Source organism: Perognathus longimembris, chromosome 1, assembly GCF_023159225.1.
Source record: "Perognathus longimembris pacificus isolate PPM17 chromosome 1, ASM2315922v1, whole genome shotgun sequence".
Taxonomy (NCBI): domain Eukaryota; kingdom Metazoa; phylum Chordata; class Mammalia; order Rodentia; family Heteromyidae; genus Perognathus; species Perognathus longimembris.
The window spans coordinates 93,255,255-93,278,525 of NC_063161.1; the positions used below are offsets into that span (position 1 = coordinate 93,255,255).

Here is a 23,271-nt window from a genome sequence, read left to right on the forward strand (position 1 = left end):
AAAGCACAAAAGGTCAGAAGAGAGCTTAGGGCACCCTTGATGATCACTCCCTAAGAATGGAAAGGCACTATGGCTGAGAGAAGATCATATTGTTGGCACTATGTTGTCTTGCTGTGACTAGCTGAGCTGCATTCTTGTGTAATAGAACATGAAGAACAGCCTGTCTTAACTTCTGTAATTCAGAAACCCATGTATATTCTTTGTTTTTTTTTTTTGTTTGTTGGTTGTGAGCCTTGAATTCTGGGCCTGGGCACTCTCCCTGAGCTCTTGAGCTCAAGGCTAGCACTCTACTGCTTGAGCCACATCACCACTTCCAGTTTTCTGGTGTTTAATTGGAGATAAAGAGTTTCACACACTTTCCTGACCGGGATGGCGTTGAATGGCAATCCTCAGATCTCAGCCTCCTGAGTAGCTAGGATTACAGGTGTGAGCCACTTGCACCCAGCCCCATGTATATTCTTTAATGTGGACTGACAGAGTCTTTAGTCTTCTGCTCAACCTCCTCCCACACAAAGGAAACAGATGTACTGTTTATTTAATCTATGTAGTTATTGGAGATGGATAGTGAGCCACTGTTCATTTTGTTGTTCCACACTGTTTCTGTATGTTTTCACTAAATATCTATGAGCAACATCATTTTGGATACTTGCTGTAATTGTCCTGTTGATACCAACCACATTTTTCTTCACTAAGAAGTCACATTCAACACATAGGACCTGTTCTTTCTTTACAGATAGCATCTTGCTATTAGCATTTTTCTTTCTTTACTTGAAATCAACTTTTATGTGGCAAGGTACCAAATAGCAATTTTTAAAATTTATTTATTTGACAGTTGTAGGACTTGAACTTAAGGTCTGAGTGCTGTCCCCGAGCTCTTTTTTTTTTGCTCAAGGCTAGTGCTCTACCACTTTGAGTCACAGCTCCACTTCTAGTTTTTCAGGGGTTAATTGGAGTTAAGAGTCTCACAGGGACTTCTCTGCCCATCCTGGCTTTGACCACAATCCTCTGGTCTCAGCCTCCCGAGTATAGCATTTATTTTTAAAATTATTAAATACCTACAGAAGAAGCTATGGTTGCAAGTGCTTTACTTTAGACATAAGACAAGAAGGATTTTACTAAGAGGACTAAGGCATCTTTCAAAGCCAAAAGAATTGTGAAGGAGAAAGTTCCACTTACCGATTTCCGTCATGGTTATGCCTGGAGCTAACTGCCCGTTGTTGAAAGAGCTATAGGTAAACAAGTTGGGTACGGAGGTGAGGTCATAGATAGGTTCTTGCTTGATCTGTTTGATTCCAGTTATGTCAAGTCCTGACTGATCAGGGGATGGCTGACCAGAATCCACGTTGTAATAACCCTCAGACTTGGGGAGATCGATCACGTGCCCATTGGCATAAGTACTGCCGGTCTCATTGTTTAGGTTGCTCAGGCCATTGCTGATGCTGCTGTTGTACACCCTGGCCAGGGCCTCGGCCTCCCCACTCTGCTGCTGCCGCTGCTCCTGCAGCCGCTGCTGGTGCTTCTGCACCTCAGCGTACAGACTGTCCCGTTGCTTCTTGGACATCCTCCCAAACTTCACAGCTGGATGGTAGAGGAAAGCAGAAAAGACAGTCTAGAGGGTCATTCTCATGAGTCACGGGAGGTCTAAGCGGGGGTCTGGGTCGTGTCCTCTCAACCTCAGGTGATATGTTAGGGACTCTCCATTTGGAGAATGGTTGTATTTGGGTGGGTGCCTGTCCTGGTTTATATCAAAGTGAGAACTAAGCCTCTGTCAGCTTTCTATCACTGTCACAAACATCCGGGACAACCAATTTAAAATGAGAAAGGGTTTATTTCAAGATTTCAGCACAGGGTGGAATGGGTGAATGGACCTATTGCTTTTGGGCCGGCTATGAGGCAGAACATTATGGCAGGGAGTGTGAACAAGCTGTTCACTTCCTGAAGAGGAAGCTAAGGAGAGAAAGAAGGGGCTAGGGTCTTTTGATCTTATTGAAGGGCATGTTCCAGATGACCTTAGCCCCTTAGTTCCCTTAGGACCTTAGTTCCAGAACCCCTTAGCCCCTGCCCTCTAAAGCTTTTAGCATCTCCCCCAAATGGCTCCCAAGTCTTTAAAATATAGGCCTCGTGTGTGTGTTATATTCCTAGAACTGGAAGGCATCGGTTTGCTCATTCTTTTCCACTCATGTACACACCACAATAAAGAAAACCTCACAGATCTGCTAGGTTTTACCTACTATTAAAATGTCTACTAACCCTTCCTATTAAATTTCTCCCTTAAGTCTATGATTATAAGGATCTTGGGAACAACCTTATTATTTTACTTTTAGCACCATTTTGTACACAATGTGTTAGGAAAGAGCAATGATGCAGGGTAGGTTTAAAACACAATTTTAAGTCAACCATCAACCACATCATTGGTTTTCAGTTGAGCTTCAATCTGGAGCAAATGATAAGAATCATTGGAAAACAGTGATTTTGTGTGTTCAGTGCCCAGCAAGCAAGCTCACAGTTGCTGCCTTTCCTCACTCTGCCAGCCTGAAGTCTTATTTTACTCATCTCTTTGAGCAATTTTTTAAAAAGTTTTATTTTGCTCATCTCTTCACTCATCTCTTGCAGCAAAATCCTCCACTATTCTGAGGAAAATTGAGGAAGAGTCTTGGCAAATATTCAGAGTAGTAGAAAGAGGATGGCATTTCAGCACACTGTTTCTCAAACTTCTGATCTGTTGAGAAACTGACATTTTCTTTTGCAAGTTGTCAACTCTCATTTTAGCATGTGAACATCCGGGGTCTCAGAACTTCCTAGTGTGAAACATCCTGCTCTCCTCTCAGCTCCTGCTAACTGTGGGCCCCTGGACCAAAGAGGAGGCTCTCCTCCAGGTTTTTCTCATCTTTGATGACTGTTTTCGTGGCCTGTTGATGCCAGGAGCTCAGATCACCCAGAAAGGAGAAAGGGGAGGGCTGAAATAAGGCTATCTTTTGGATTTAGTCTCTAAGTCACTCTCACCTGAGAATAACTTACAGTGAAGTGTTTACAATCTTTAGCACCTAATGTTCATGCCATTTACTCCCTACCAGACTCCTCCAAAATTCATATTCTCCTTTATTTAGGTAGAAGAGCTACCACATTCTATCTGAGCCTAGACAATTCAGCATGGAGACCATATTTCCCAGCCCTCTTCTTGAAAATTATGGCTAAATGACCAAGTTCTGAAGGCTGGGAATACAAGGGCTGGGTTTAGAGAAGTACATATGCTTCCTATTTTCACCATAATGTTTCTAAAAAGTCCTACTTTTTCCTGAGGCTGCTTAAGTAGGAAAACAAAGTGATTATTATCCAGTAATTTTTCTGAATGAAGACAGTCAGATTAATTCTCCTTTTCCATTTTAGTTATTGCTTTGATTGGATCTTGAGTCATTTAGATAATTATGTTTAACTTGTTTGTAGAGACACTGCCTTCATTAGATTTTGTTTCTTAGAGACAAAGTTGTCTACTAATTGTAATGACACTGCCAGTTTTTCTGTGAGCAGAATTCTACAGTAATTTTTAGGGAAATCTATCTCTATCTTTCCAAATAATAAACTACATATTATTCTTTAGGGGAAAACTTTTAATATAGAAAAATTTAATAATCCTGTTTCCAAGGAAACACTGCCTCTCCAAGAAAGTAACACTCTCCTTCCTTCCCTGCCTTTTCTCCCTCCCTTCCTTCCTTCCTTCCTTCCTCCTTCCCTCCCTCCCTCCTTCCTTCCCTGTTTTTGCATTTATGTAAGTTCAGAACAACTTTTTGTTGCAGTTGTAGGAGTGAACAAGAAACATTTCTAAATTTTGAGCAAGATGTATTTACATATTGAATTGAAACTCCTCTGTATAATTACATAAAGATAATAAACAACAAACAAAATCAAAAGTGAAAAAAAGAGGCAACAGTAGATCTACTTTCTGACTTTTAGTGGTGCAGATTTGCATTTATTTATCTAAAATTCATGGGAATTAAAACGTGAGGAGGAGAAATTCTCTCAACAGAGACATGGAAACATAATCTTTTAAAAAATACTTTTGATTTAATCCTCACTTTAGATTCCTACATACTGTATATCTAGCTGAAATGAATTTTGCTGTAGGCTGATTGCATTAATGAACTGATTTCTCTCACTGATGTCCTTCCATGCCCTTCCCCATGTCCATATTTTGTGTCCCTTCATCCTGTGCAAGGACTGTTTATCCCTTGACTTTCAGTCATGTGATCTTCTCAATGTGATGCTAGCAGAGGCTTGACAAGGGCTTGTGGGATTGGACACCTCCCCATGGCAAGGACATGCCAGAGCTAGCCTGCTGAATGAGATATGGGAAGGCAATCCATGCCTCCTCTGTCATTCAAGCAAGGCTATGTATGATCAGCAGAGACACAGAACTGACCTGCAGTGGACACATGCAGAAATTGTGCTATTTGCCATAGTTCTTGTAATTAGAACTAATAATGTGAGAAACTAAAATAAAATGGCAAGCGTTTTATCCTGGTAAAATCTGAACTCTCAACAGATAAAATCTGTGCTTTTTCATTAGATCAACTAATGAAGCCACCGAGCAAATAGGATATTTAGAATGCAACAAAGTTCTACTGCATTTAAACATTATTAGGTGACATCCTAAATGAAGGAGTGGACTGACAGTGACCACCACAGTAGTATACTAGAATGAACTTTTCATTCACATGGGAGCCTTCAGATAAACCAGTGTTTCAGCTTTATACTCCTTATCCTTGAACAAACATGCTGACCTATTTGGGGAGAAATTATAGTACATGGTAAAAATATACCTGCCCAAGTATCCTGACATATAAATAATTCCTTGTCACTATTTGTGAGCACAATGGTTGTATTCTTAGCTTACTTTGTCAAAGGCCACATTTTCCAGTATTTGCATTCTTTTTACCACTGCCAATTGATGAGACTTGCACATATCGTTAAGTGTTTATCTCTCTCAAACTTGAGTTTTTCTATTAATGACATTCACTCGAATATAGAGGCAGCTCCTTGTTAAACTGCTATCTCTTAAAGAAGCCAGAATGATTCTGTGTACATTGCAAGTGCTTCATAAATATTCAACAATGATGTATTTGCTCATGCTATGCTCTTAACCCTCATTTCAATCCCATATAAGCAAAGAACAACGTTATGCATAAGTATCAGAAACCATCTCCTTCTTATGTGGATTGTGGGATTCTTAATGGGATGGAAGTTTTCAGAGGAACTAAAAAAGATAAATTCATTGTTCTATGAAAGAGTTCTACACCCTACTAAATGACATCTTGGCAAATATGCTTGGTGAAATGACAGATAGTCTTAGGCCTATGGGACAAAGAGCAAGTACACATAAAAAACTGAAGATTCCACTTTATCTCTGGGGGAAGATAACATGTTTTTGGAAAGAAGCTAAGAGTGAGATCACCTAACCATGGGTTTGATACTATTTATTGCCCAATCATTTTGAAAATACTTCTTAATCAGTAGATGAGAAGGTGACTAATATTTTAATAAGTGACAGGAGAATCTCCACTTTTTTTTTTAGTTTTGCTATCTATGTTCCTTTGTGCGGGGTGGGTGGGTAAAAGGGCTTAAACTCAGGACCTCACATTTGCTCAGCTTGCTTGCTCATGGCTGGTGCTCTACCACTTGAATCATACCTCCAGCCAGGCTTTGGGCTGGTTAATTGGAGATAAAGTCTCAAAGTACTCTCTGCTTAAACTTGCCTTGAACTTTGGCCCTCTAGGTATCAGCTTTCTGAGTAGCTAGGATTGCCACCTACCTTAGTTGTGGTTCTTGAGCCCTGAATAGATATAGCTAATGAAGTTCACCTTCAGAGCTTTCAAATCACGGAGTAGACATGACTTCTTAGTAGCACATAAAGTCTAACAAGGCTCCCTGAAATAACGGTATTTGTTTAAGGTGTAAAACTTACACTATTTGCTAATTACACTGCTACTAATTACATATATTAATTACACCTTGTATAATTAATATTCTGATCAACTGTGACATAGTAAAAAAAGGTTTTTCCCTTAGAATTGTTTTTTTTTAAAACATTTTCTTCTGAGCCCCCTTTTCTCACATTTTCAAGCATTTTCCCCTGTAATCATTTACCATTATGATTACTTTGATGCTTCTGTGCTTAGGACACATTTTGGAAGGTGTTCCTGCCAGCTTCAGCAACTCTGGACCTACAGTTGAAATTAATCAGTATCCATACTCCCACTGTGCTTATATGTTACTTTCATTTGATTAGAAGTACATGTATTGCAGTGAATTTCTTCCTCCTTGAGGATGGTTTATGGCTCTCACCATTAAGTAAATCCCCATATATATAATCATGTGATTTGAAAATCTGCTAGACTTGGTGGCCTGATGTTGCTGAATTTCTAAATCTATCCTGGGCCATGTAACTCAATCTCTCTCCTTTTCTTCCTCCCTCCTTTCTTCACTCCCTCTCTTCATCTCTTTCTCTTTATCTCTCCTTTTTCATTTCTCTCTTTTGTGCCAGTACTGGGGCTTGAACTCCAGGCCTTGTGCTCTTGCTTGGTTTTCTCACTCTTGACTCATGTTCTACTAAGTCACACCTCTAGTTCCCCCTCGCCCCTCGCCCACTGGCTAATTGAAGATAAGAGTATCTTGAATTTGTTTGGACTGGCTCTGAACCTTTACCTTCAGATCTCAGCCTTCTGAGTAGCTAAGATTACAGGTGTGAGCCACCACTGCCTGGCTCATATAAGTTATTTCTTGCACGTCATCTTGTTCACTACCACAGATCCATATGACCTGCCTTTCTAAAAGAGATGTTTCTTTAATTGCAGGAAGAAGTAATAAGACTAAATATATACAATGGCTTATCTCTTTGCATAATTGTAAGTAGGGCTCCTCAGATACATTCAATCATATACTTCCTTCATAAAGATTAATATATTTCTTCCCAAAGATTTTTACTAATTCCAGAGAACTACTTAACTCCCTTCTACTTTTTTTTAAATGTAGGAGTCCATAATTCTTCTCCAGGTATAGATTTATGTGATGAGTGAAAGCAGTGAAAATAGTAGTGAATAGGAAAAATTTGGAAACTTGATCTCTGTAGCTTTTGAAGCTACTTATAACCTGAAAGACTCAATAACAGACTATTTCCTACCCACTTTTTTGAAGGGAGTCATGTTTGTCTTAAAAATATAATTAAATGCAAAAAAATTAAATTGATTGGGCACAGAGCTAAAGGTTAAAAAGTCTTCTAGTTCATTAGAACCTTTACATGAAAAAAGACATATCAAATATCTATTTTTTAAACTTGGGATTTCCTTTCTTTAAAAAAAATGCATATTACTTTGAAACTCAATTTCAGTAGTGGAAATAAGATCAGAGTAGAGAATACTCTGGTGAAAATCAGGGGCATGGTTTGTATCTCTGACTCCAGATAGAAGAGAATTCCATAGTTTATTCAGCAACTATTTCATTGCCTGCTTATAATCAGACCTTCCAGAGACAGTGGAAACAAGCAGAAATGTCCTCAGACTCAGGGCCACCCTAAAATCTGCTATATCTTACGCTTGAGGTCAGTTAGGAAGGAAGGAATGTACGTGAGTGACTAAAAATGGAAGAAAGGCTAGGTGAAGTTACTTGTTCATCTTGCGTTTATTCATCTTCTGTCATTCATGTAAGAAATTGGGTTGGGGAACCAGGCCACCCAATTTGGTTGAGCATAAAGGAGGAAAGCAGACATGCGTCACATACTGAGGAGTGCCACCTACACAAACCTTCGAAGATTTGGATGCCTTTGTAAGCTTCAATATGACCCAGAATAGTCCCAGTCTTTATCTGTGTGTCTGTGACCAGCCTTCTGAGCCTCCTATAGAAGCATAATCTTTTTTATTATGCATTAAGCAACTGTGTACCAGTCAGAACCCTCCAGGTAAAGGACCCCTTTGCCTAGCACTTTCTGGTTTTAGTTCTGGAAGTCTCACATCCCAAGGAAACCAAAAGATATGATCACTTTTAGCCTTGGCAACTTTCCTTTCACCTGGATAGCACTGGCTGTTCCACAAAGCCATAGCTAAATGCCCCCTTTCTTCTTATTTCTTAGACAATGTTTTTGTTTATGTTGTCTTACTTTCCTTCTTAATTCATTACCACCAGCATTTTGTGCTTCCCCCTCCCCCTTCTTGTTATCCCAATCCCCACATTTAAAATTCTTCCAGTGGCTGGAGTAGCCTTTAGCGAAGAAGCATCAATTTGAAAATCCTAAAGTAAGAAATAGGAAGACAGTGGCTCACCATCTCTCGACATTCCTAGGGCAAGACACTTCTGCAGTCGGCAGTGTTGGCAACGGTTTCTGTTGGTTCTGTCAATTAAACAGTTTCTCTGCCTTGGGCAGGAGTAAGATGCATTATTCTGCTGGCTCCTCCTAAAGAAACCCTACAGGAAACAAGAGAAGGGCAGAGAAAGGCTCATAAGGAACAGAAATGTGAACATATACTCATGTTACATTTTCTGGAGTGAACATAACGGAGTTGTATTTTCACAATTCTGTGAGTACTTCACAGATATTCCTGTGTGGAAAATAAATACTATTTGCAGAGATACGATGGTGTTGCTCATTCATTCATTCATGCGTGCATTAATGAATGTCTATTGGAAACATTAGGAACTATGCTGTTCTTGGCAGAGAAAACAGAGTTTCTGCTCCAAAGAGCAGTGGCAGGGGGTAGGGGGAAGGAGTGACAAAGAAATGCACCACTGCTAAACTAAATATGATGAAATGTGACCAAGATAATGACCCTACTAGTTCCAGGTGCTGAGGTACTGAGGATTTAATCATTGAAGGGGTATGATGGGATGTGCTACTGCCTTCCTAGTTTCTAAGATTTTTTTCCTCCATTTGAAAAAAAAAGTCAGTTTAGTCAGATACATCTAGAAGTTAGTTTTGTAAAACAAGTAAGATACCTTTAAATCAACTACATCTCTGAGTAATTAAAAAAATAAAAAATTGGGGGGAGGGGAAGGGGGAGATTTTTTTATATATACATATATATAAAATATAAAATAAAAAATAGAATGCAAACTTTTTAACAACAACAACAAAAAAAGTAAAACTTGAACAAACATTTACTGCTTGGTGCTGGTACAAGATGAACTGTGATGGACCATTTACTGTTCTTAAATTCATTTATCTAAAGTTCACTTAAAAATTAATTGGATTTAATGCTTATTACTAGTTTTATTATTATTAATTTGGTGGCAGTCTTGGGGCTTGAAATCAGGTCCTGAGTGCTTCCATGAGCCTTTGTGTTCTCTCTACCACTTGAGCCACAGCTTTTTGGTGGTTCATTGAAAAGTCTTATGAGTTTCCTGTCCCAGATGGTTTCACTAAATATTGTTTTTAGTTTCAATACCATTGCTTTAATAACAGGAAATACAAGTACAAAAATATTGTAGTAGTATATTTTTATTACATGGAGAAGGAATAACACATTTGTATTTTTACCAGGGATTGATATCATACAGTACTTTTGCCACAGTATTAATCATTGGCTTTCCACTGTTGTTTTTTTTTTCCTATGCAGTTTTATGAATGAAAAAGCTCACAACTCTTTTCAACCATTTCAGATTTACATTTATCCAAATATTCCTGTTCAAGGTGCTTTGGAGAACTGTTTCTTAAAAAAATACAGATTCAGCTATGCATTTCAAATGTGTAATATTATCTTCGATTGGCCAAGCTCTCCCTTGTATTGGCATCACAAAGACATTATGCACCTATCTGGGGTTAAAAGTGTTGTCTCAATAGTACAGAACAATAGTAGTTATTAGTTAGGTAGTAAGTAACTCATGAAACCCCATTTATAGAATTGACAACACAACAGAGAGGAACATAATGTCCTATAAGTATTAAAGAAAAACAAGTTTACAAATAATGAAACTGTAGTTCCTAACTCTAAAATAGTTAACCATATCAAATGAGAGTAACATTGATTAGTAAAGAAAAAGTACACTGCTAGTGCCCAGCATTCAGCCTTCCGTAGCATACTTCACAGTTCCGGCCATTTCAGTTGAGTTGTTTGATAAACCAAAAAAAAAAAAAAAGATTAAAAAACAGTATTAATTTTGTTGGGAAGTATGAAATAATTTTCTGTACTATTTGAAATAAATTTTGTGTTCATAAATAATAAAATGGGTGTTTATCTTACATTTTAATCATTCTTGTTAAAAAGTAAAACTGTCAACCTGTAAAAGAAAAATACTGGTGTATTTAAAATAACATGTTTGGAAAACTGAATCATATTTTTCATTGTCAGCCTTATGCTTTGCTCTTGGTAGAATCATCTTTGTTTCTTCTTTTTACATCCCAATTATAAACCCTGGCCATATTGACTTCGGTAGTAGTAAACTGATCTCGAAGAAAGTCAAGATCTTCCTCAAGAGAATCAAGATTCTTTATAGCAGTAGATAAATTCTTTTCCAACAATGCCTGAGCTTCATCAACATCATATTCAAGCATTACATTAGCCCCCATCCACAGAAACACTTTATCAGTAGGAGGAACCAAAGCTTTGCAGAACAGGTTATTTGCCAATAAAAATCTGGTCTCCATTGAATCCAAGGACTCTTTTTTTCTTCTGCATGTATTTTAGAATTTCTAAAGTCTGCCTAATTTCAGGAATCTGACTTTTCAATCTCCTTTTCTTTTGAGCAAGGTTGAGTTCCATAAATGTATACTTCTGATATTGTTCATCCAGCTTCTTTACTACTGTGTCTGCAGTCTCGTTCCCAGGCTGTTTCATGAAGGAATCTACATCTTCTACAAACACAGCTTCAGGAATCCCCATCTGGACACCATCCATCCGGACACTGAAGCCACTTCTTCTACCACACCACTGTCCTTAGCAGCCACCATCTTAAGAAAGTTCACTAAATATTTTTTATAATAAGTAAAAACAATATTCTGATACAATGTGTTAAAATCTAATACGAATGCAAAAGTACCAGTAGTTGAAAGGAAAGCAGGCTGATATTATTGATTTTCCTTTTGTCTTGGACTCCAATGTGGCTGGACATTGGCACTGTAAAGATGGCTTTGCTGAATTGGAATGACCCAGAAATGGTCATGTGACCAAGGATCCTTCAGAGATAGAACAGCCTTGTTGGTTTTGTCAAGCCCAACGCCATTCAGCAAGAAGCAGTTTCATTTCTGTGTTTCTACATGTATTGTTAATTCACCAAGACAAGTGATGTCAGAGTGGAATAACTGTTCAGTTCAACTAAACTCATAGATCCCATCAAAATAGAGACGTCATATAAGGCCCAGGGGTTGAGGTTATACTGTGAAGACTGTTAGAGTGAAGATAAGTGGAAAATTACTTTTTGAGAAAGAACTGGGTGGTTTTGTTTTGTTTTTTTAAAATCTTTGAATGTTATCATGTCACTTGAGCACAAGATTTGGCAGAAAAAGACTTAAGTGAAGTCACAACTACAAGCCCTAACTTAAGACCAATGTGGAATTAATTCTGAGTCATTTCTTGATGATCTTATCTCTTGCTCATCATTGCACATAGTTTTTGGCATGAACAAGAGATTCTGTTTCACATTTTATTGAACAAATAGGCATTGAAGATGTATATGAACTGAACTGGCATAATTTAAAATGGGTTGTTGACTCAAAAACTATTATGAAAACTCAGAGGTTGATATAGAATGTGCTGACACAAATATCTAATACTGAAGGCAATTTCTTGAAGGAGAAATTTTTTATTTGGAGAAAATATAGCATATTTAAAAAATGTGGATATTTTTCCTATGAAATAAACAAAAATAGCATAATATAGTTGTTTTGACTAATACCTCAGTGAGGTCTTCTGAGTAACAGCATAATTTCTAGTGGTTTCTTCATTGAAACAGGAAAGATGACACTTGTCTCTAGCTATTAATATGTTGGGTTATTTTTGTCTAGTATTTAAAACTCACAAATCACTATTTCAAATACTTTCTCCTTAACATAAATATATGCCCATGTTTTAAAATAAGACATGCTTCAACTAGAGGTTATGTAAGGAAATACCAAATAAGTACTGTTTTGGCATTATAACTAAAAATTATTTTTAAAGCCGGGCACCAGTGGCTCATGCCTATATTCCTAGCTACTCTGGAAGCTGAGATCTGAGGATCATGTTTTGAAGCCAGCCTGGGCAGGAAAGTTGATGAGATTTTTATCTCTAATTAGCCACCAGAAAACTGGACATGACTGTGTGCTCAAAGTGGTAGAGTGCTAGAATTGAGCCGAAGAGCTCAGGGACAGTGCCCAGTCACAGATTTCAAGCCTCAAGACAAAAACAACAACAACAACAGCAGCAAAAACCATTTCTAGTGGATGTGATGTCAACTAGACTACCACTGTTGAAATTGCAGAGACTGATAGAAATTGTTCTGATTCCAAAGGGATGGGTGTCTATGAAGAAAACCATTTGTCTACCTGCCTCAAGAATGCAATATTTAATTAATATTGAATCAATATTGTAATATTTATTCAGAAGTTATGAAAGGTGACCAAGTTCTAATTTGGCTTTTGCTTTGAGGTTTCTTCTTGATGAGCTGAAAACAATCGCATGAAGATGGATAACATCCATTTTTTCTCCTTATCTTGTTTTCCCCCTAGTATTTGGTTTTGAACTCAGAGTGTTGTGCTCTTTCTTGTCATGGTTGCTCTACTGACACTCTATCACTTTAATGATACTTCAAGCTCTGCTTTTTGTTAGTGCTTTTAGAGATAAGAGTCTCACAGATTTTTTTCTACTTGGGCTAGCCTCAAACATTGACCTTCTGGGTCACAGCCTTTGGAGTATCTAGGATTGCAGGTATCTACCACTGGTGTCTGGCAACATGCAGTTCTTAATTACAGGTCTGTGGAAAGGACAAACTAAAGGGACATTCATGACACTCACATATGGACAGGCTGGTAAGTTCATCTTTCTCTCCTTTTAATTTTAGTCTTATTCATTCACTTCTCTTTTCTGTCCAGTTCCAATTTCAGGAGTCATATTTATTTATTTTTTTTTTTGCCAGTCTTGGGCCTTGGACTCAGGGCCTGAGCACTGTCCCTGGCTTCTTTTTGCTCAAGGCTAGCACTCTGCCACTTGAGCCACAGCGCCACTTCTGGCCATTTTCTATATATGTGGTGCTGAGGAATCGAACCCAGGGCTTCATGTATATGAAGCAAGCACTCTTGCCACTAGGCCATATTCCCAGCCCTCAGGAGTCATATTTTTAACAACAATTATGAAGACATTGTTAATACAGTATGCTTCATCTCATTTACTCTTGAAAGTCTCTTCAGATCAAGGTTGGATTGTCAGGACTGGGAATGTAACTTAACAGTAGATAAGGTTCAATCATCTTCACGATTCCATCACCTGCACTACCCTCCTCCCTCCAAAAAATTTTTTACACAATTTCAGAACAACTTATCTACAAAATTAGGCCCCTTGTTTCATTAAAAACAAACAAACAAATAAGATGGGATCCTAGAACAACCACACTATCTCCTTCAGTTAACTGACCTTAAATTAAGGATTCACTTTTCTTACATCTGACCAAAAGTACAGTCACTCATGCCAATAACTTTGCTAAGCAAGGCATGCACCAATGCCCTCTCAGATTATAACTGCTTTTTATTTGTGATCTGTTATAAAAAGCAGTTTTATTTGTGATCTGTTTTGATTTTTCCCTGGAGATGTAGACTCTCACTCTTTGCCATCTAAGTGTAGTTTTAAAACTGCTTGCTAGATTTCCAACTTGTCTTATTGGGCTAGGTCTGTGACAACCCGCTATTCGGTGTTTCTGATGCAGTTTGCTCATAGGCATGAGCTTGTCATTGGATTGATGGCATCTGCCTGTGAGGGAACACTGAACAGAGTGTGAAAAACCTTGTGGTTTTAGCTGGCTCTTTACTATCTAGATCAATGACCTCAGTCTCAGGACATCATTGAAAAATGAAGAGGTTGGGGAAGATGACTTTGAATGGATTTAAGGATTTTGTGATCTACTTTTAACACCCTGTGCTTTCAGGTTTTTGTTTTTTTTAAAATATCTCTGGCATTGGAGAATAAAGGATGGCTATGTATATTACAACTGCAATCTGGATGTCCTGTTCTTCAAGCAGATACACAAATACCTGCACATGAATATATAATCTTTATTTTAACCTTTAGTCCTATTATTAGGAGTGCATGGAATTTACTCATGACAACACTGCATAAAACAAAACAAAAAACGCAAAACCCCACAAGCCCAGCAAATGTCAGGATTTCTATCTCTGTAAATGTGAATAATGCAATTCTTTAAATAGACATCCACTTTTCGGAAGCTGCTGACCAGCTCAGACAGAAGGAGAAACAAAATAAAAAACCACTCCCCTCTCCCCACCTCCAAGCAGGTAAAAGGTAAAAGAGCAGAAAAACCAGCCCACCCACGGAACCGGGGTTTCTGAGTGTCAGCAGGCACAAAGCACCTCATAGCAGGCTTCCTTTAAGGTATTCCACGGGCACTGCGAGGTATGCAGGCGCCCCAGGCAAGCGCAAGACAGGGCGAAGTGGAAATCCCTACCTTGCAACCTTCGCATGTGATGACTCCGTAGTGAATCCCGGAGGATTTATCGCCACAAATTTTGCATGGTATCACTTCAATTTGTGCTGAAAGGGGAAAACAGACATTCAGTGTTTACAAACTTGTCTTCTTTCTCCTACTTTTGCCCTCCCCGCTACGATTGTGTTCGAGGGTGACAGAATGGGGTAGATAGGAGTCATCCACAGCGTGTGTGTGTGTGTGTGTGTGTGTGTGTGTGTGTGTGTGTGTGTGTGTGTGTGTGTGTGTCTTGGTCCTGGAGCTTGTGCTCAGGGCCCAGGCATTGACCCTGAGCTTCTTTTGCTCACAAGGCTAGCGCTTTACCACTTGAGCTACAGCCCTGCTTCCGGCTTTTTTAGGTAGTTTATTGGAAACAAGAGTCTCACGGGACTTTCCTGTTCTGGCTGGCTTCCAATTGGGGAATCCTCAGATCTCAGCCTGCTGAATAGCTAGGATTATAGGCATGAGCCACCAGTGCTGACTTCACACACTGTTAGTTGAATAGCTTCTTTTACATGAGAACACATTCATTTGTCATCATTTTTTCTCATACTGAAACATAATGTAACTAGAAAGCAGAAAGTTTTCTAAAGCCTTAGTTTCCAGTTTTAATTTACTTGGCAGTACTGGGATTTGAACTCAGAGTTCTATGCTTGTTAGGCAAGCACTCTACCACTTGAGCCATGTTTGTTTCCTTTGTAAAGTTGGCCTTAAAATAGTGTCATACCAACATTTCTCAAACACGCAGCTCTAGATTTCTTTAAATTAAAAAAATTGTTATTATAAAGTTTAGGTACAGAGGAGTTATAGTTACAAAAGTCAGGTAAAGAGTATATATATATATATATATATACATATATATATATATGTATGTATTTTTGGACAATGTCATCCCTTCCCTTGCTTTCTCCCAGAGATTTAGATTTCTTTTATTGTACTTAAAATATTAAACCACTGAGCATTTCTTATTTAGGAAAAAAATGTGTGTTGGGCAGGTTAACCAGAAACAAGTAGGAGATCAACGAAGGGTCACTCCTGCGGTGGATGTTAGGGAATGAGTGGCTGGACAACGGGAGAGGAAAACACATGTAAAAAGATGATTAAAGGCAGAAAGGAAAGATGGGAATCAATGAAGGATTGATGATGCTTTCCAGTTTTCTAGTCTGAGAAGTAAGATAAAGTATTAAGTAAAGAATGGTGGGACATTGGTGGAGGATGATGGGCATGAGAGTCCATCTTATGTGTGCCATTTTCTGTGATGTCTTAATGGGCACCTGTGCATACAGCCCTGTGGACAGATGAGTTGAAGTCATCATTAAAGATGGTATTTAGAATGCAATAAGTTAGATGTCTTTGTCAGAGTTAAAAAGACCTGTACTAAGTTCTGCTATTTTCCCCCAATCTAAAATAACTATGTGAAATATACTTTAATGTTTTGACATTAATCTTCCATTGGATAAGCAAAATAAATATACAGAAAGAATCAAATGCAAGATATTATCCTCTTCTTTTCCTTATTATTTTACATTTAAAAAGATGATAGCTGTTAGGATAACATGTTAAGTTTTCCGAAATCAAATATTTCACAGAAACTTCAAGCTATCATTGTAAACAAAAACTTCAAGGCAGGATAATAGGAGGGTGAATATGAGCAGCAAAGTATTTTATATAAATTTATGAAAATATCACAATGAAGCCTAATGTTGTCATTTGAAGCCCCTGTCCTGGGGCTTCAATTCAGGTACAGGGTGCTATCCCTGAGCTTTTATGCGCAAGGTTAGTGCTCTATCACCTGAATTACAGCTCCACTTCCTTTTTTTTGTTGTTGTTGTTTCGTTTGTTGTGATTGTTGGTTAGTTGGAGATAAGTGTCTCACAGACTTTACTGGTCTGGCTTTGAACCATATCTCAGTCTCCTAAGCAGCTAGGATTACAGTGGTGTCAGATTTTTTTTTTTTTCCAGAGCTGAGGACCGAACTCCAGGCCTTGCGCTCGCCAGGTAGGTGCTCTTCTGCTGAGCTAAATCCCCAGCCCCTGTTATTAATATTAACTATACTTTAATGGTAGGTTATTGCTGATACATTTTAGTTTACAGGAGAAGTGATAACAAGAAATCAGCTCAATTTCTTGATAGTTTGCTTTATAACCCATTCTCTGCCTCTTACAAAACCAGAGTACATTTTTTGAATTCCTATATTATTCCAAGAGCAGTAGCAGAGTAGCTGCTAAAAGTAATAATAAAAAAATCAGAAGAGACTAATACCTAAAATACTTATTAGATTAAACATGTGTACTTGCTTCCGCATTGTTCAGCTTTCAGATTACATGACATTTTCAAGGTTTTGGTATGGAGAAATAGGTGATATTTAATGTCATTCTGTCCTGGATCCCTAGATTCTATTTGTTAATCTATTAATAACTAGGGCTTTTGCCAAGATAAAAACGCCTGAGGTTACAGTTTTTGGATTATAAATATAAAGCCTTGTCAACAAGCTTTATAGATCTGTAAGGATCAAATGCATATTTTATGTTGACCTGCCTTATAAATAGTAAAGACATAGATGGGCGCTGGTGGCTCACCCCATAATCCTAGCTACTCACGAGGCTGAGATATGAATATTGTGGTTCAAAACCAGCTTAGGTAGGAAAGTCTGTGAGACTGTAATCTCCAGTTAGCCATCAGAAAACCAGAAATGGTGCTAGCCTTGAGCTGAAGAGCTTAGGGACAGCACCCAGGCCTGGAGTTCAAGCCCCATGACTGACAAAAAAAAAAAATAAGTAAAGATATACAAAATCTTTTCAACCTTCATCATACCTGTTAACTAATTTTATCTAATTCTGTTGGGTAAGAAATATGAAAAGCCATGTTATTATTCCTTTGTTAAAGCTCTTGTCATTTTGAAATAATCTAAAAATGACACTGTAAGTTTGTTGTGTATTGTGGATTTTTTTAAAAAAGCAATTATCTTTCAGAGAGTGGATTATTTGTAATTATGAAATTGTCCAGAATTTCTCAAGTATCATTGTATAAGTTTTGGCTTATATAATATCGAGTCAGAATCTCTCAGCATAAATTACTCCCCAGGGAGTAGCTTGCACATGAGAATAGTCTGCCTCAATAAGTTCTTAATTATAAAATGATCTAACTTTAAAGGAAATGAAAATAGAGGTAATTTGCCCCCTGGGGTTTGAGAAGATGCTTTTGAAAGACACAAAGGTTATCTTGTACAACTTTAGAAATATAAATGAGATAAGGAACATTCCATAGACTCTGCACATTTATACATATTAATAGTCCTGCTTCCCCATGTATCCTGACGAGCTATAAAAAACTTCAACAGCATTTTAAAGGAGAACGAAGTCAACTAAAACGGAATATGTATATTGTGGGTGAGAAGAGGTTACCAACTTGAGAACCTTAAAGCCATTTTTACTCAAGGTAGACTAAATCACTCAAGATTTATTAGGAGGGAAGATAAACTCAAGTAATTGAAGTAATAGTCTTTCCTTTTCTGTCATTAAAAACTGCTTTTGAGCTACAAACCTTTAACTCACACTGTGGATTTTAAAGACACATCATTAGGACAGAGTTTTTCAGATCCTAATTCAGACACTATCAGACCAAATTATAGCTCTAATGTTTGGTATTTCTAAATGTCTTGTTATTGAACCAGGAATGGCCTAGAGAACTTCTGTCATAACATCCTAGAAATTGAAATTTATAACACAGATACCTGCAATTTTTAAAAGCCATTTTTGTAATAATTACAAATAATTATTTATAATAATTATAAAATACTATCACACCAGGCATATGTAGAATTATCTTACAATGAATGTAGACTTAGTAATACACTCTAAGATGTTCCAACCTGAATATCTTAGAGGAGGATTTATTGGTTGAGACCTCTCCAGTCATGACAATGATGATGATAGAAGGACATTGAGAAAGAAGTTTGTCTTGCACTCTTTACTTGACTTCTGAATGGCATCCATGTACCAATCCTTGAGAGACAAAGTTACAGGAGCTGAAATGCCTTGAGAGATGACTTGAGATTTGCTCATTTTCCTTTTGCTTATTTTTCATATCACCTTCTTGTTTATATATTTTCTACTTGTAACCTTTTTTCTTCATACATTTTTATTGTTATTATAAAAGGTTATGTACAGAAGGGTTACAGTTATATAATCAGCTAAAGAAGACATTTCTTTTTGGACAGTGTCACCGTTTCCCTCTCTCTGTCCCAGATTTTTTCTTCAGTCCTCACTCACAAGTTGAATAGCTCATTTTCAACATAGTGAATATCATTGCTGCATTTGTTCACCCTTTACCATTTCTGGGCTCTCTCTTACCCTCTCAAGACAGATAAATGAATGAGCAAGACAAAAGCAAAAGAAAACAAAAAAAAGCAAGTAGGAAACAAACTTTTATTTCCATTTCCTGGGGTTCATTTCCATAAATTTGTGGCTGATAGTTAAAATTTTACCAATTAATTATTTTCTTTATAAGAGCAATGATATATGGATTTTAATCTCCTTAAAATAATTTTCTAATAATGTCATTATTATGAAAGATTTTTTAATAGTAGGATGTCTGTAGCTTATAAAATACCTTACAAACATGGGGAGGGAAGTGGGAACATGAGTCAATAAAACTTTTCCAATGGAGGGAAATTCTCAGGGGTGCCACTAATTTTAAATCCTGTGATTTGGCAGGCAGGCAGGTACTATTTGTCAGCTATCAATGTGTTGAATTTGTCCTCCTGGCTCAGAGCTTACCATCCAACTTTGCATGAAGTCATTAAGCTTCAGTTTTTCCTGCCTATCAAATGTACACATTTTCAGTTTTACCTCTCCAAACCTTTATAGTTTACAGACATAGTAGGGTCAGGTAAACTAACTCAGGCTAATGAGGTTACAAAAAAAATGCATTTGGGTACATCAAAATGACTAAGTATGGTAGGAATGGTAGTAACGTGGCAACTTTTAGGTAGTTTTCTGATTGGATGTGCGTTTGACTATATGTGCTCCTGCATCGGTCTGTTCCCAACAAGCCAATTCTTCTGATGTTCCTTGGTCATTTTTTTTCCATTCGGGGTACTTTTTAAATTGGGGCAGGGATAAGGTTATACTTCCTTTTGTTTGCAATAGTGTCCTAAAGGAGGCTTTTTATAACTTCTTAAAGCAGTGATCCTAAAGAGATTTGACATACTTGCTTTTATGAAGGAGGCTTTGAGAATACTGATTTTCAGTCAGGTATGGTATGTTGGCTCATGTGTGTCACTCCAAGCTCTTTGGGAGGCTGAGATCAGGAGGATTCGAAATTGCGATTTGAGGCTAGTTCTAACCTAAAGCTCATTAAACTACATCTCAAACCTCATCTCCCAGAAAAACTGAGCATAGTGTTTTGCACCTGTCATCCCAGAAACTATGAGAAGTGTAAGTAGAGAATCAAAGTTCATGCGAGTTGGGACACAAAAGCAAGAACCTATCTCAAAAATAACCAGCGTAAAAAGTATGGGGAGTGTGGCTCAAGTAGTAGAGCATCAGTCTAGCAAGTAGAATGTCCCTGAGTTAAAAACTTCAGGACTAAATAAATACAAAATACAGACATTTCATAGTTGGGGTGAAAAATTCAGAAAAAAATATCAGAATCTTGAGAATGAAGTAGAAAATATATTTTGGAAATCTCTGGTGATGCTGATAGGGTATAATAAATCTTTTTTGGGGGAAATAACTGGAGTGGACTATTATCTAGGAACTATCTCTACAATGCAAACTACTTGCAAAGGCAAACAAATATATAAACAGTAAAAAAAAAATGTGAAAAGGTAGGGTTTAATTTAGACATGAAAGTAGTAACCGGTACCAGTAACCAGAAAGGAGTGACCAGTAGAACAGTAATTCTGCTTTCTAGCTTTTGGATTAAGACTGTATTTGTAGATCATTTTTTTTGTTTTTGTTTTGCTTGCAGAGATATAAGCAGCATATATCAGATATACAAGTTCCAGGTAGTGGGGCATTCTGTTCCTCGACACTGTATAGGTTACATTCCTGGACACTGGGTTTTATTAGCTTCTGTTTTCCATAATTTTATAGCTGTGCTAAAACTGGATGGAGCAATTAAATCTCTTAATGTCTGAGTGAAGCACAATATACACATGTAAAAGTTTCCAATAAAGACAACTATTTTGGTTGGTTTTTTTTTTTTTTTGCAGATGGTATCGGTAGCCAAAGTTGTGTCTCATCTCTCCAAATTGTGTCTTTTCTACCATCTGTGAAGTTTCAAGTTAAAAATCATTGTTTGCACTCTAGCCTTCCCTCACTGGCAGACTGAAAAGTAACTACTTCGTTAAGTGTGAATTTTCATGTCACAGAAGTGTGAAGGACTGTGATAGCACAGGTGTTTTTGACACTCCATACTCTGCAGTTGTGTTTCATCAGATGTGGTGAACCAAGTGGACAAATGGTGGAGAAGATACTTCATTTCTGGTCCTTACATTACTCTAGATAGTTCTAGAGAATTCTAGAAGACTGCAGAGATCAGATCAGGAGTGTGTCTACATATACCTCATTAGTGCAGAGTGATCCTATATATACAATGTTTGTGGATGACATTCAGAGAATTCTGATAGCACACATTGCACATCTTCCCCGCCCCCCCTAATTCTGGGGCTTGAACTAAGGGCCTGGGCACTGTCCCTGAGCTTCTTTCGCTGAAGGCTAGCACTCTACCACTTGAGCCACAGCACCACTTCTGGCTTTTTCTGTGTATGTGGTACTGAGGAATTGAACCCACGGCTTTATGCATGCAAGGAAAGCACTCTACCACTAAGCCACATTCCCAGCCACATTGAATATATTATTTTGGTTATTAAATCAATGCATGTTGTATTTGTTTCATTTTAATATTCATCATCAATCCCTTACTATAACTACTTTATTTATTTTTGCCAGTCCTGGGACTTAAAATCTGGGTCTGGGTGTTGTCCTTGAGCTTTTATGCTCAAGGCTAGCATTCTTTCATTTGAGCCACAATTCCTGCCAGCTTTTTTGTAGTTAATTGGAGATAAGAAGTTACACAGACTTTCCTGCCCAGTCTGGCTTTGAACCATGATCCTCAGATCTTAGCCTCCTGAATATCTAGAATTATAGGCATAAGCAACCAGTACCCAGCCTGTGCTTAATTTGTAAGCTAAATTCTATCATGAGTACATATAAGAAAAAAAAAACTAAACATTTATAAGGCTCAGTATCCTATATTTCAGGCATCCATTGAGTGTTGGAATGTGTGTCCTCAGGTAAAGGGAGGAGTTACCATACTGGTAAGAAGTTAAATGGTGTCTTTGATGGCAATTATATAACTTCTTTAAGGTGTAGGGTTTTTGTTTTTTTAACTTAATTCTCATTAAACACATGTGATACTGTCAAATTAGAATTGTTAGAATATAGAGCCTGACATGATTCAGACTGAGAGGAGTTATTTTCCTTAATTGCCAGCAGTGTTTTCTGTAGATGAAGGGCTCTGCCATAACCTGGGTACAGGTTAAAAAGGCAGACTTGCAACATGTTCTTAAGACCCACTGAAGCACGATTTGCTTTCTTAAAAGCTCCCCAGAGCAGCCTTACCATTTGAGAGGCACTGTCCTAGGATGCCCAGGCTACCACTCTCCTAGCTACTTGACTATAGTTGGGGTTTTGAATTGTGTTGCCATAAATATTAAAAGCCCTGCAGAACTCTAGGAAAACAGTATTTACCATTGCCTTTTAGATATTTCATTTTGTTCATAAACACAGTAGAACCATTGGGTAGCTATATTCCCAAACTCTGGCCACTGCTTGAAAGTTTGAAGAGAGGAGCTGGAATAGTCCTCAAACATCATGCATTGTTATACTTAAGATTCAGAATGCTGGGGCTGGGAATATGGCTTGGCGGAAGAGTGCTTTCTTTGAATGCATGAAGCCGTGGATTCGATTCCTTAGCAGCACATAAACAAAAAAAGCCTGAAGTGGTGCTGTGGCTCAAGTGGTAGAGTGTTAGCCTTGGGCAAAAAGAAGCCAGGAACAGTGTTCAGGCCCTGAGTCTAAACCCCAGGACTGGCAAAAAAGAAAGATTCAGAATGCCTGTTTTTTGGTTTTCAAGTTTAATGATTGTTAGAGGAGTTTGTATTGCCTTCATATCCTAATTATTCTTAATAGTGGCGTGCCCTTCTTCTAGACTCATTGTAGGGTGAGTCACATGATCATCCTCAGGCGATCAGGGTGTTCAAAGTAAACCTTTATTTTTAAAGGTACAGTCTTGAGAAGATTTTTTTTTTAATTTCAAGAAAATGTTGCTTCCTTTACCTTTCTTCTTTTCTCTCTCATTCCTTCTATTTTCCCTCCTTTTCTTCCTTCTCTGTTCTCTTCCTCTTTTTACCTTCCATCCCCTCTTCTTTTTGCTATTCCTTCCTTCCTTCCTTCCTTTCTTCCTTCCTTCCTTCCTTCCTTCCTTCCTTCCTTCCTTCCTTCCTTCCTTCCTTCCTTCCTTCTTTCCTTCCTTCCCTCCTGCTGTCCTTCCTTCTTGAAACAGTCTCCACATGTAATCCAGGCCAGGTTCAATTTCACTATAAAGTTCAGAGTG

At 37.9% G+C, this 23,271-nt stretch overlaps 1 protein-coding gene and 1 pseudogene across 2 annotated transcripts in view; both read right to left on the bottom strand.

Annotated features, from left to right (window-relative positions):
- Nucleotides 1-23,271, bottom strand: part of Rorb (RAR related orphan receptor B) — a 182,593-nt gene that overhangs the window by 42,228 nt on the left and 117,094 nt on the right. For both annotated transcript variants that reach the window (XM_048351691.1, XM_048351685.1), the window contains exons 2-4: nt 14,632-14,717; nt 8,310-8,451; nt 1,177-1,578 (exon numbers count right to left, since the gene is read on the bottom strand). In XM_048351691.1, coding sequence (XP_048207648.1) covers nt 1,177-1,578; nt 8,310-8,451; nt 14,632-14,717 — 630 coding nt within the window. The remainder of the gene's footprint in view (nt 1-1,176; nt 1,579-8,309; nt 8,452-14,631; nt 14,718-23,271) is intronic.
- LOC125355366 lies at nt 10,203-10,862 on the bottom strand (annotated as a pseudogene).